The sequence below is a fragment of the Eurosta solidaginis genome, chromosome 1 (assembly GCF_040869045.1).
Source record: "Eurosta solidaginis isolate ZX-2024a chromosome 1, ASM4086904v1, whole genome shotgun sequence".
NCBI lineage: Eukaryota > Metazoa > Arthropoda > Insecta > Diptera > Tephritidae > Eurosta > Eurosta solidaginis.
Window position 1 is genome coordinate 159,534,707 of NC_090319.1, and position 13,073 is coordinate 159,547,779.

At 33.8% G+C, this 13,073-nt stretch overlaps 2 protein-coding genes and 1 long non-coding RNA gene across 3 annotated transcripts in view; 1 reads left to right on the top strand and 2 right to left on the bottom strand.

Moving 5' to 3' along the window:
- LOC137236912 (uncharacterized) overlaps nucleotides 1-13,073 on the top strand; it is a 429,807-nt gene that overhangs the window by 394,586 nt on the left and 22,148 nt on the right. The window lies entirely within an intron of this gene.
- LOC137236906 (uncharacterized) lies at nucleotides 1,057-6,752 on the bottom strand. Its single transcript, XM_067759994.1, has 4 exons — nucleotides 3,707-6,752; nucleotides 3,396-3,608; nucleotides 3,182-3,338; nucleotides 1,057-3,119 (listed from the first exon to the last, which is right to left on the bottom strand). Exons 1-2 carry the CDS (start codon nucleotides 4,565-4,567, stop codon nucleotides 3,558-3,560), a joined length of 912 nt encoding a protein of 303 aa, XP_067616095.1. The 5' UTR covers nucleotides 4,568-6,752; the 3' UTR covers nucleotides 1,057-3,119; nucleotides 3,182-3,338; nucleotides 3,396-3,557.
- Nucleotides 9,708-13,022, bottom strand: LOC137236910 (T-complex protein 1 subunit eta-like). The gene is made up of 3 exons (XM_067759999.1): nucleotides 12,520-13,022; nucleotides 12,343-12,460; nucleotides 9,708-11,254 (listed from the first exon to the last, which is right to left on the bottom strand). The coding sequence occupies exons 1-2, from the start codon at nucleotides 12,809-12,811 to the stop codon at nucleotides 12,447-12,449; spliced, it is 306 nt and encodes a 101-aa protein (XP_067616100.1). The 5' UTR covers nucleotides 12,812-13,022; the 3' UTR covers nucleotides 9,708-11,254; nucleotides 12,343-12,446.

A 13,073-nucleotide genomic window follows, 5' to 3' on the forward strand; every position in this document is an offset into this window, starting at 1 on the left:
CGAAGCGATATGCATTTTTGCAAATTACCTATTAAGAAATCCGCAGTGCCTCGCTTGAATCTCATTTGGGACTTAAAATCTTTTTCGCTCATTACCTCAATAGTTCCAACAAAGTTTTGACATCTTCCAGGCGCGTTGCCCTCGCTACCAGAGTCTTTATCTGAACTGGATGAAGTTACCTCGTCGGCTAACTCAGCTATGTCTAGAACTTCATTGATAATGCGCAACATACTTTCGGAATTCTGAAAACGATTTATATAATTAATGACCGAATGTATGAAATTGTTGTATTACTCAAGAACTTTTCTTGCCGCCTCCATTTTCAATTAAAAATCATAAATAAACCAAAAAAATATGTATACGTATACAGTTCTGCCAATTTTTTGTGGCATTTTGGTATTTGCGGGGCAGTGCTGCCAAATGTTTTATATTGCTATGCGCAACTGTCGATGGCCGTTTTTTCTACCCGTAAACGTAAACGTATATACGCGTGTTAAAAAACACGGCTAATATCTTGTGAATAAATACATACTTACATACATACGTCATTTCGGATCTCACAGATTTTACCTTGTAATATTTATACCATGGTTGGACCATGACCCGAGATTTGCATCAGGTGAGCGAGGCTGTTAAAATTTTGACGTTTATCGCTTAGGCAAGGTGCACACGAGGCTACGCATCATAGACGCTGCAGGCGAAATTCCCAGCAAAAATGTGCCCGTAAATTGACTAGGAAAATGACTAACAGCTGTGTCGATGGAACACGTAAATCGTTAAGTAGCATTTGTACAGGGCAGCGGTAACTTTCGTGACCAGTCCATTTCGTCGTACCTATTTATGTGATTGTCCATACTGCTCACACATATACGGTTTTAGGTTATCGAAATGTAAACAAACTATAGTGCTGTACTGTTCTTACATTCACGTTCTGGCAATCATTTTTTGAGTTATATACCTGTAACTTTACGAGTATTTTTACGTTAATATGACCGTCATTTGACTAGTGTTATGACCGTTTTTTTACTTGGATTATACTGCTATATAAATAAAATATTTCTTTAATTCAAATCTATTAACATTTCTTTTATTAAACATTTTTACAATATATTACATTATTTATAATAGTTGTAAATTATTAACTATAAGTCTTAAGGAATAGTTTTTCAGTCTTGTTGGTGACCCATAAATACAAATTTTATTGTATGCGATTGTATGCGATTGTATGCATACAAAGTTAAGGGAAACTTAAATAAATTAATTAATGATATAGAAAACAAAAGAAAAGAACTAACAGAACTATTTGTTGCAGTAAACCATCAAATCGTGAGTAGGCAATTCACAATTTGGGTAAGTTGACTTGTAATTCGCCAATTTTAATGCTATAACTTTTTTATTTTAGTTCAGAAAGCTGCAATTGAGGTTCGAAAGTTACAATTGAAGTTCAAAAATTTCAATTCAAGTTCAGAAAATTAAATTCAAGCTCAGAATTTCAATTTGTAGTTCAGAAAATTAAAATTGAAGTTCAGAATTTCTGTTTGTAGTTCAGAAAATTATAATTGAACTTAAATTGTTATTTTCTGAACTTCAGTTGTAATTTGCTGAACTGCAGTTGAAATTCCTGAGCTTCAATTATAATTTACTGAACTTCTATTGAAAATTGTGAACTTCAATTGTAATTATTTGAACTTCAATTGAAATTTCCGAGCTTTCAGAACTTCAATTGCAACTTTCAAATTTTTTTTACATAAAATGAACAATTTAACATTTTATTGACAGTTAAATTGGTGAATTGCCTACCAGTGGTTTGAAACCACTTACATTCGTATTGGCGCTTCTCTATATCATTAATATAACAATATCTTTTTAATAATTCAATTAATACACAAATATAAATTTTTTCCCTTTACATTTTAGAACTGTGTACAAAAATATGTAATTTTACATATCACAACCTAAACCAAAAAGTATTTCAACTCATAATCAGAGAAGATTTGTGTTGAATGTTGATTTATACCACGAAAATAACAAAATTGGTAACAAAACCAGGCTAAACGATAACGTTAACTACCAAAAAAAAAGTTATTTCACGATGCTTTCATGGATCGATTTACACTTAAATACCGATCTGAAATTTTTTTAAGTTTTCATATTTTTTAGTTTAAAATGCGATATATGCATTCTGTGGCATAATTTTAGATTGAATGTACTTCATGCAATTTTCTTTCTTCGTGATTTTGCAATAATAAACGTAGGTACTCATAGTAATTTTTTGTTTTGAATTATGTGATTACAATATTTATAAGGACTATTTAGTTGATGGTATTGGTACTGTCAGTTAAATTCATCAGCAATTATTTATATTCAAAATATTTTTTTGTTATACATCTATTTTATAAATTTTGGCTAAAAATTATTGACAAATTCGTTGCAATTAGATTGCTTTAAAAATCTTTGCAAACTTTGTGCGATTGTTGAATATTCAGGCAGGTTCTGAAATTCGAGTATTATTTTAATTAGAGCATAAAAAGCTTAGTAACGTAGGAAAAAACTTATAATTATTTCAGTTAAGTTCATCACAAATATTTATATTCAAAATACTTTTTTCTTATACATCTAGTTTATAAATTTTTGGTTAAAAATTATTGAAAAATTCGTTGCAATTAAATTGCTTTAAAATTCTTTGCAAACTTTGTGCGATTGTTGAATATTATTTTAATTAGAGCATAAAAAGCTTAGTAACGTAGGAAAAAACTTAGAATTATTTCAGTTAAGTTCATCACAAATATTTATAGTCAAAATACTTTTTTGTTATACATTGCATTTAAATTGCTTTAAGAATCTTCGCAAACTTTGTGCGATTGTTGAATATTATTTTAATAAGAGCATAAAAAGCTTAGAATAGGAACGTAGGAAAAAAAGAATTATTAGGTTCTTATATAATTTTTAATCAAGATTATTTCAGTGTGTCTTGTTCGTTTGTTGTAGGTAGGTTTATGCTGTTTCAGAGCTGGATTTATGGGTCAGATACCGCCTTTGTTTATGCCGATTGTGGCTCAGCGTTAAACACCGTCTCATGCTGTCTTCGAACTCGATCCTGCCTTGCAGTTTGAAAACGTCTAAATTAATAGGAATGGACAATGTTAGTAATAACATTTTAAAACTATTTAAATTACACTACCAAAAAGTACGCTGTTCACGAGTTTCAGTTTAGATAAAGATCGTTTGCCCTGTACTCCGTCCCAGTTAAAATTGAAAAGAACGTTGTCAGAGAAAAGTTTTTTCATTACTCCAATAATGTCTAATGATGCACCTTGCAGCATAAAGATATATGATTTCTAAATGAAAACCACCAATTTAAGTTATGAAACACAATTAAAAATATTCAAAAATACCATTGATTCTTGATAATCATCTGAGTCCAACTTTTTCTCAATGTCATAAACTGAATCCAGCGATGTTAGTGGCATAACGATAGAGAGCTCGGTGTGAGTATCATTTTCCGTTTCTCCGCTGATACGGCATACTATTTTGTGCGTTTTCTTAATCAGAACTTTTCAGTCACGCATGACCTTATAGATAGCCATGACTTCTGCCAATTCTGGAAGCTGAAATGATAGCATAAATAATAATTAAAGAGAATCAAGGTATTGCGGCTACAATTGCTAGGGTTTCACAAATAACAGTTCAATATTTCACTACGCACCTTTTCTTCAATCTTAGTCAATCTAAATTCCAGGTCGATATGCTTCTGTAATATTGTTTGTAGTATTGCCATTATATTTTCGTTTGTTGTAGGGAATGTCCCTTCGTTGGTTAAGGAAGTAGCCGCATTATTCAAAACGGTGCTCGTTGTATTTAAGGAAGAGTGAAAGGACGCGCTGTGTTGTGCTACATCGATGAAATCGGCGTTTGCTGAATCGGAATTGGAGGGAAGTAAATCAATCAATTTGTTGTGTTTTTGGTTGGTACTAGAGCTGGACGAATTATTGAAATTGTTGTTTATAGCTTTTGAGCTAGATGGAAACGGTTCGCTGTGTAGTGCTACATCGACCAAATGCGCATTTGTTGCATTGAAGCCCTTTGACAAGTAAAACTTTCGGAATTTTGGCGTATATGATTCGCTGGTTGTGGCGCTAGACGGATGACGGAGATTGGCGTTCTTTGCATATAATTTAGATGGAAACGGTTCGCTGCGTTGTGCTACATCCACGACATGGGGGTTTGTTGCAATATAATTCGAAGCAAATTCATCGACCAAATTGGCATTTACTTTGCCCTTCACCAGCTTTACCTTTTTAATTCTTAGTTGGTTGGCTGTAGAGCCAGACGAACTATGCAAATTGGCGTTATTTGCATACAATTGAGATGGAAACGGTTCGCTGTGTTGTGCTACATCCACGAAATAGGGGTCCGTTGCATTGGGAGCGGAGGGAAGTACATCTACCATACCCTTGAATGTTTGGTTGGTAGTAGGGCTGGAAATATTTAAAAAGGCGTTGCTTTTCCTATTCGAAGTAGAGGTATACATATCGGTGTCTTCTTCAAATATGTCCTGGCTCGCCATTCTTTCTGATCATATGTTCTCCATGAAAAAAAAGAAATACAATTACGAGTAGCATTTATAGTAATTTGTTTGAAAATATATGAGGAGGTCCTCACTGTAGGGTTATTATTTTTATTTAACTTTGTGTTTAAGTTACTTTGAACTTTGTAATTTTTGAATTTTTACATCAAGAAGATATTATGTATGTGACTATTCATATTAATAAAAAATAATAAAGCATACTACACTCGCCAAAACGTAACATTTCATTCATATGTGAATTCGAGTAAATTGATAAAGTTAATTTTACCATTGATGCCTTAGGAAAGCTTCTTACGAATATAATATATATATATATTTTCCAAAATAAACATTTTGGAAATGTTACGTTTTGGTGTGGACCTCCGCATGTCATCAAATTGGAGCAAGCGATAATATAAGAATATTAGTTAGAAAATTTGTGAAAAAGGTTATGAAGTAAGGGTATGAGAAGATATTTATTTTCAAAAGGAATACAAAAATACTTATGTTCAATATCTTCCCAGGAAATTTCAAGTCTCATTTCATCCAACCTACTTCCAACCAATATACCAAGGGCTGAAAGTGACTCAAGTGGTGCTTCGTAATAATTATCGACTTTAAGAAATGCGTTCGCTACTACCACGTCCTTTCCCGATTCGTTTATTGTTTCTATTATTTTTATTGGACCTGTCCCCTTACTAAAGAAATATGAATCCTTCTCTTTTTTTTGGATCAATAATAAGAGAACCATATTTTGATGTTTTTTTTATTTCTAGGCATTTTCTCTCCTGAAGGCGAAAATAAAGTTGCTGCAAAATTTGATTGGGCTTTTTTTATCAACTTTTTCAGGAATTGCATAAAATTTTCAAATTTGTATGCAGAGAATTGATCCAAAGTCCCATTATCTCTGGCACACGCAGGCAAATGCAACAAACAGTGGATGTTAAAGCTAATTAAATCGTCACCGTAAATTTCACCAAAGAGGTTGACAAACTCGTCTAACATTTCTTGTACAACATTGGTCTCGGTTTCGCAAAATGTTCCACAAGAAAGGATTCGTATGCTGGCATGTAAAAGAAGGAAATGATAATACAAATTATCATCAACGCAACCTTTTAAAACAAATATCCCAGAATAAAGTAAAAACTGTCTGTACTCTGTTGATTTCCAGTTTTTATTTTCTTCTAAATTTCTGCAAACTCTTCCGAATTCTGAAGGGACGTAGGAAGATATATAGTCAAACCTTGTATTCATTTCAGCAATGTTTCCCTTTGTCACGCCTAGATCAACAAGATGCATTGGATCTAGGGGGAATTGGGATACCATACGAAAGTTTGCTGCCTCAAGCACACTTTGTTGTTGTAAGTTATGGTGTTCCTTGTCAAGTCTGTTCTTAAAGGATAAGTCGGTTCGCAACTCACATATCTGTTTTGAGAATGACAATCTTGTTCCTATACGTTCTCCCACCTGGCAACACTTAGGACAACTGTGTTTTCCGCTATGTCCTTGTACTCCAGAAATAAAAGCTCGTGCGGGTGAATCGCATATAAATAGATGAACATCAAACCGTTTCAAATCGGGGAATGAGCCTACTTTCAAGCCATTTGTCCTTAATAGACTAACTTCCTCCGCGAAGTCTTTCAAAAAACCGTTTGCGTTTGTTGGTTTTTGTTTTCCTGAAAAACACGCAATCAAAAAAGGACGCTCAATTGCATTACCGACAATTGATCCTAGAATCGGCCATAGCACTCTCTTCGAACTTTCAAATGGTTTGAGACCATCAATTCCCACATCTATTAATACTTGTGTAGCGTTTTTTAGACTAGGAAACAACCTTGACTCGAAGTAGGACTGAATGCCATAGTATGCAAACTCACCACCGAGAATATTCTGTACTTCCACACTATTTTTGGGTGTTTCAAGAATTGTCTGTGCCGACAGCGGCAGATTTTTCACCCCAATAATTAATAAGGTCCGAACGAGATCATTTAATGCTTCTTGGGTAATATTATGTCGCATGGCCCATGACTTTATATAATACAATTTTTCTGCAGTCGAAAGTTCAGAAGGGAAGCTGTCGAACGTATTCTCAGCATCTGTTGCACATTCAGAAGATTCCTGACGGCAGAAAGAGCTTTCGGAGGTGGTGTCCCACACATCTGTCGCAACTGCATTAAAATCAGCATCTGCCGGAGCAAATTTTGAAATATTGGCGTATTCGGCTACACTGCGCTTAAATTCTTGATTTTCCTGACTGCAAAGGTTATAAAACGTTCTTCTCTTCATATTTCTTACCTGATATAGGACACGTTCAGAAACACAAAAAATAGCGCGGACCCAAACACGCGAGCGTAAAAATTCTGCTTCCACTGCTGATATACTTAACCTTTTCCAAAGTATATGCTTGCCTAAATATTGAATAAAAAAATGTAAATGTTAGCCAAATCACTGTGTAGGGGCGACTCTGCTTAGAAAAACTTTTGAAATTGAAAAAACTTGTTTCTAAATTTTTGATTTTTTCAGACTCAACTTTATGGACTTGAATAAATTATAAACCATGTCCCTCAAACAATCGTGCCTCCCTTCAACCTTGAATTATCTAACTCTACACTGGATACAACAATATCCGAGCCAAGCAACTAATTGATGAGATTGTGAATTGAAAGTATATGTTATTTATAAGCTGCCCGAAGCCTTCAGGCTTGTTGCAGTTGCTAACGCCATATCTTTGGCCATTGTGGTTAGCATTATTAATCTGCAAACCACCTCTAACCTTTTGGTATGCATACTTTTTTGTGTGTCTGTCCACCATAGTCAAGGACTTTTCACCTCCTTCTCCACGTTGAGATTCCATGAAATCTGAATATCTATAAGTTTGCGCACTTTAAAATATATATATATATTTGTGATCGGGAGAACTCCCTCTTTAATTTGATATCAAGTTCAACCCAGAAATCGGGGGGTGCTAAACTAAATCGCTGCCTTGATTTCATATTATAATGTAAGCATACGTGGGCCTTGTGTGGTTTCAATCTTGGGCTTCCTCTCCACACTAGATATAAAATTTCACTTTGTAAGAAAGCATGGCAGCGATTTAGTTTAGCACCCCCCGAGTTCGGGGTTAAACTTGGTATCAAATGAAAGAGAGTTTTCCCGATCACAAATATATATAACTTAACTTGTTTGAAATTATATGCTGCCTGCAAATTATCTGTACAATTTACTTGTTTGAAATTATATGCTGCTTGCAAATTATCTGTACAATTTATGCATATAATTTTTGGAAGATTATCAATTGATGTTGCGTGCAACTATGGTAAACGGAATGGCTGATTCGCAGAAAATTTTTGTGACGTATTTGAGGGTACATAGCATGTAAGAAAAGGCAAGCATATATGTATCGGGCATTTCAATTAGGCCATCTCATTCTGCCATACTAACAATTGTGGAACAATGTGGGATATTTTGTTGTTGGTCGCCATCTTTGGTCACTAGATTTTTGCTGGGTTTGTAGGCTTTGATGCCGAACACATGTATTTGAATGGAAAGCTGCATACGAGGCGTCAGTTGCATGAAAGCGACAAAGCATGATATTTTCGTGTAGCTGAACGTACGTACGCTTGAAAAAAAGGAAGAGCAAGATGTTTGTTTACATTTTTTTGTATGCAAATGTGTGTAATTAGTTAAAAATGTTACTTTAGTTAATAAAAGTGCGTGAAAGGTATACTACCAAAGCGAAAAAGAGTATTAAACACCGCAACAGCTTGGTTAGACATTGTTGAAGCGTTTAAAAGGCTAAAAAGTGTTCGAAACTAGAAATCACCCTTTTCTCTAGTCCGCGGTGGTTTAAAATTGCCTTTCATAATTTACAAAGGCACGTGGATGCAAACAACGTTTAATACCATTTTCCTTTGGTTTCGGGGACGGATATAGCTGAAGAAATTTAATTTTTGTTTTTTTCAATAATTGTTTGCTTTTTGTAGCTACGCTCGAAAGTAGCTTCGTTTGCAGATCTTGAGGCGTAGAGAAATTGTAGCTATATGAAATATCTTGTACGCGTCATAGACGCTGCAGGCGAAATTTGTACGCTTTGATGCCGAACACATGTATTTGAATGGAGAGCTGCATACGAGGCGTCAGCTGCATGAAAGCGACAAAGGATGAAATTTTCGTGTAGCTAAGCGTACAGCAATGTTGGTCGCTGAGCGTACGTACGCTTGAAAAAAAGAAGAACAGGATGTTTGTTTACATTTTTTGTATGCAAATTTGTGTAATTAGTTAAAAATGTTACTTTAGTTAATAAAAGTGCGTGAAAGGTATACTACCAAAGCGAAAAAGGGTATTAAGCACCGCAACAGCTTAGTTAGACATTGTTGAAGCGTTTAAAAGGCTAAAAAGTGTTGGAAACTAGAAATCACCCTTTTCTCTAGTCCGCGGTGGTTTAAAATTTTCTTTCATAATTTACAAAGGCACGGGGATGCAAACAACGGTTAATACTTATTTTCCTTTGGTTTCTGGGACGGATATAGCTGAAGAAATTTAATTTTTTATTTGTTTTCAATAATTGTTTGCTTTTTGTAGCGAGGCTCGAAAGTAGCTTCGTGTGCAGATCTTGAGGCATAGAGAAATTGTAGCTATCCCAGCAAAAATGTATCCGTAAATTGTCCAGTAAAATGACTAAAATCTGTGTCGATGGAACACGTAAATCGTTAAGTAGCATATGTACAGGGCGTCGGGCACTTTTGTGACCAGTCCATTCCGTCGTACCTATTTATGTGATTGTCCATACTGCTCACACATATACGGTATTAGGTTATCGAAATGTAAGCAAACTATAGTGCTGTACTGTTCTTACATTCACGTTAACTGTCAAATGGCCGTCATTTTTTAAGTTATATACCTGTAACTTTACAAGTATTTTTACAGTATTTTTACAGTATTTTTACGTTAATATGACCGCCTTTTGACTAGTATTACGACCGTTTTTTACTTGGATTATATCTGAAATTGCTATATATATAAAATATTTCTTTAATTCAAATCCATTAACATTTCTTTTATTCAACATTTTTATAATATATTGGATTATTTATAATAGTTGTAAATTATTAACTATAAGTCATAAGGAAGGAATGGTTTTTCAGTCTTGTTGGTGAGCCATAAATACACATTTTATTGTATGCGATTGTATGCGTACAAAGTTAAGTGAAACATAAATAAATTAATTAATGATATAGAAAACAAAAGAGAAGAACTATCAGAACTATTGGTTGCAGTAAACCATCAAATAGCGAATAAGCAATGCACAATTTGAGTAAGTTGACTTGTAATTCGCCAATTTTAGTACTATACCTTTTTTATTTTAGTTCAGAAAGCTGCAATTGTGGTTCGAAAGTTACAATTGAAGTTCAAAAATTTCAACTCAAGTTCAGAAAATTTAAATTCAAGCTCGGAATTTCTATTTATAGTTCAGAAAATTGAAATGGAAGTTTAGAATTTCTGTTTGTAGTTCAGAAAATTATAATTGAACTTAAGTTGTAATTTTCTGAACTTCAGTTGTAATTTTCTGAACTACAGTTGAAATTCCTGAGCTTCAATTATAATTTAATGAATTTCTATTGAAAATTCTGAACTTCAATTGTAATTTTTTGAACTTCAATTGAAATTCCCAAGCTTTCAGAACTTCAGTTGCAACTTTCAAAATTTTTTTACATAAAATGAACAATTTAACATTTTTTCTGACAGTTGAAGTGGTGAATTGCCTATCAGTGGTTTGAAACCACTTGCATTCATGTTGGCGCTTCTCTATATCATTAATATAATAATATCTTTTTAATAATTTAATTAATATACAAACATAAATTGTTTTCCTTTACATTTTAGAACTGTGTACAAAAATATGTAATTTTACATATCGCAACCTAAACCAAAAAGCATTGCAACTCATAATCAGAACAACTTTGTGTTGAATGTTGATTTATACCACAAAAATAATAAAATTCTTAACAAAACCAGGCTAAACGATAACGTTAACTAACAAAAAAACATAAGTTATATCACGATGCTTTCATGGATCGTTTTATACTTAAATACCGACTTTACATTTTTTTTAATTTTGACAATTTTTAGTTTAGAATGCGATATATACATTCAGTGGAATAATTTACATTGAAGGTACTTTATGCAATTTTCCTTTCTTCGTGATTTTGCAATAATAAACGTAGGTACTCATACTAATTTTTTGTTTTGAATTATGTGATTACAATATTCATAAGGACCATTTCGTTGATGGTATTGGTACTGTCAGTTAAATTTATCAGCAAATATTTATATTCAAAATATGTTTTGTTATACATCTAGTTTATAAGGTTTGGTTAAAAATTATTGACAAATTCGTTGCAATTGAAATGCTTTAAAAATTTTGCAAACTTTATGCGATTGTTGAATATTTTTTTAATTAGAGCATAAAAAGCTTAGAATAGAAACGTGGGAAAAAGTCTAGAATTATTAGATACTTTTTAATCAAGATTATTTCAGTGTGTGTTGTTCGTTTGTTGTACAAATACATTGCATATTAATTTTCAGATCAAGAATACTCAAAGCTGTTGTGGAATCGTCTTATTGGTCAATCGCGCGCCGCAATATCCATTGGTTGGAATCGACTGTGTTGGTAAAAGGTATGCTGAACTGTAGAAGAAGAAACATTTTTTTTAAATTTAATAAAATCAAAAATGATAGTTGTGCTAAAAAGGGGAAAAGTATTGTATGTTGAGGTATAGCAAAAGTTTCGGCGGCCTTGTCCTGGTGAAAATTGAGTTTGAATAGGTCTCATTTCTCATTCTTCATTCTCAGAAACACGAGCGAAGGTACCTCGTAAGATATTAAAAATCCTCAACGCTTTTTTTGCAATAACTTCCAAAAAACTCATATTCAAACCGGTGTCCTATCCCTACTTCTGTTTAACTTCTAAATATCAATAGCTATCTTCACCACCTGAAGGAGTCACTATTGTTTCCTACGCCTATACTATTGTTTCCTACATCGATGAGTTTTGTAATAAAATAAGCAGATATCTCCTTTATATATCCGGTTTTGTCGCCTCGGGAAACCTGAAATTGTCACCGACCAAATCATCGGCGACCTTATTTACAACATGGACGTCCCAAATGTCGACCATTTTGAACATACACGTCAATGGCACTACGCTACCGACTGTCTTACACCCCAAAATCTTGGGTGTGACGTTCGATCAGGATCTACATTTTGGTGAGCATGCAGCCGCAGTTGTACCGAAAATCCAGAGCCGTAATAAAATCCTCAAATCTCTTGCTGGCAGTACTTGGGGTAGAGATAAATAAACGCTCATTACCACTTATAAACCAATTGGCCAGCCGATTGCATTCTATGCGTTCCCGAAATGGTCGCCAAGCCTAAAAACTACCCACTGGAAGGAGTTACAGGCCTGCCAAAATACTGCTCTCAGAACCGCCACGGGTTTTCTTCTTATGTCCCCAGAACACCATCTACATTACACTGAACAAGTCCACAGCGACGTTACTGATCAGTTTACCGCCTAACAGTTTGGCAAAAGAAACGACATATACGATCGGAAGGCATTAGAAGACGATGCCTCCAAACTAACAATCAAAAGTAATAATTATCACTTCACCGACACAAATTTTATAGTTTTTCTTCCGGAGTTGGACACAATCTTTTCATAATATTACATAACAATTTAACATTGAACATTTTTTTCAATTTGTATTTTGACTTACCAGCAACAACAGAATCATGTTTAATTGTACACCGCACAATCATTAAACCATCATGTAACGAAGCTCAGTTTCTTCCAAAAATTGTTCGGCACTGCCACGTAAAATCAATGTACAAATTCTAGCATAAAATAATTATAAACTATAAAAATAAAATTAATGTCAAAACCACTATCAAACCTTGCAAAATGTTGAAACGTTCACCACCAACTTGACGTTCTTCAAAGTAATCACATTGACCCAAAAAACTTGAATTAATATCATTAGCTGTAGCCATAATAGCACCACCACAAGCTTTCATTGTACGTTTCAAATCTTCTGCTGGTACATGCTCAGCCTTCAATTCCAATTCTATATTTAATAATAAGATTTTATATTTTTTGTATGACTTTGGGTCCATCAAAGGAAAGTACAGCGTCACAACCATTTTAAAAAAGAAATCTTTTTGTTGATGAATAAGTTTGGAGGACATTGCTGTGGCAGAGCATTTTTCCAATAAAGCACGTTGTTATTCCTTTGAACAGCGCTTCGACATGTACAGCCATGTCATATTTTATCATGCATAATTGTAATGCTTTACGTATAGCTTTAATGATGATACGTGCATGCACGCCTTCCTCAAGATATGGCTTAACTTGTTTTAAGATTTCACATGCTTGAAGTATTACTGAAGTGGTGCCATCGCCAACTTGATAAGAGAAACATTTTTATTCTACACATTCTAATATAACAAA

Coding starts and splice junctions, on each gene's coding strand:
- LOC137236906 (XM_067759994.1), bottom strand. CDS start 4,567: ATGGCGAGCCAGGACATATTTGAAGAAGACACCGATATGTATACCTCT. Junction 3,609..3,706: donor TGACTAAGATTGAAGAAAAG/GTGCGTAGTGAA, acceptor CTATCATTTCAG/CTTCCAGAATTGGCAGAAGT.
- LOC137236910 (XM_067759999.1), bottom strand. CDS start 12,811: ATGTCCTCCAAACTTATTCATCAACAAAAAGATTTCTTTTTTAAAATG.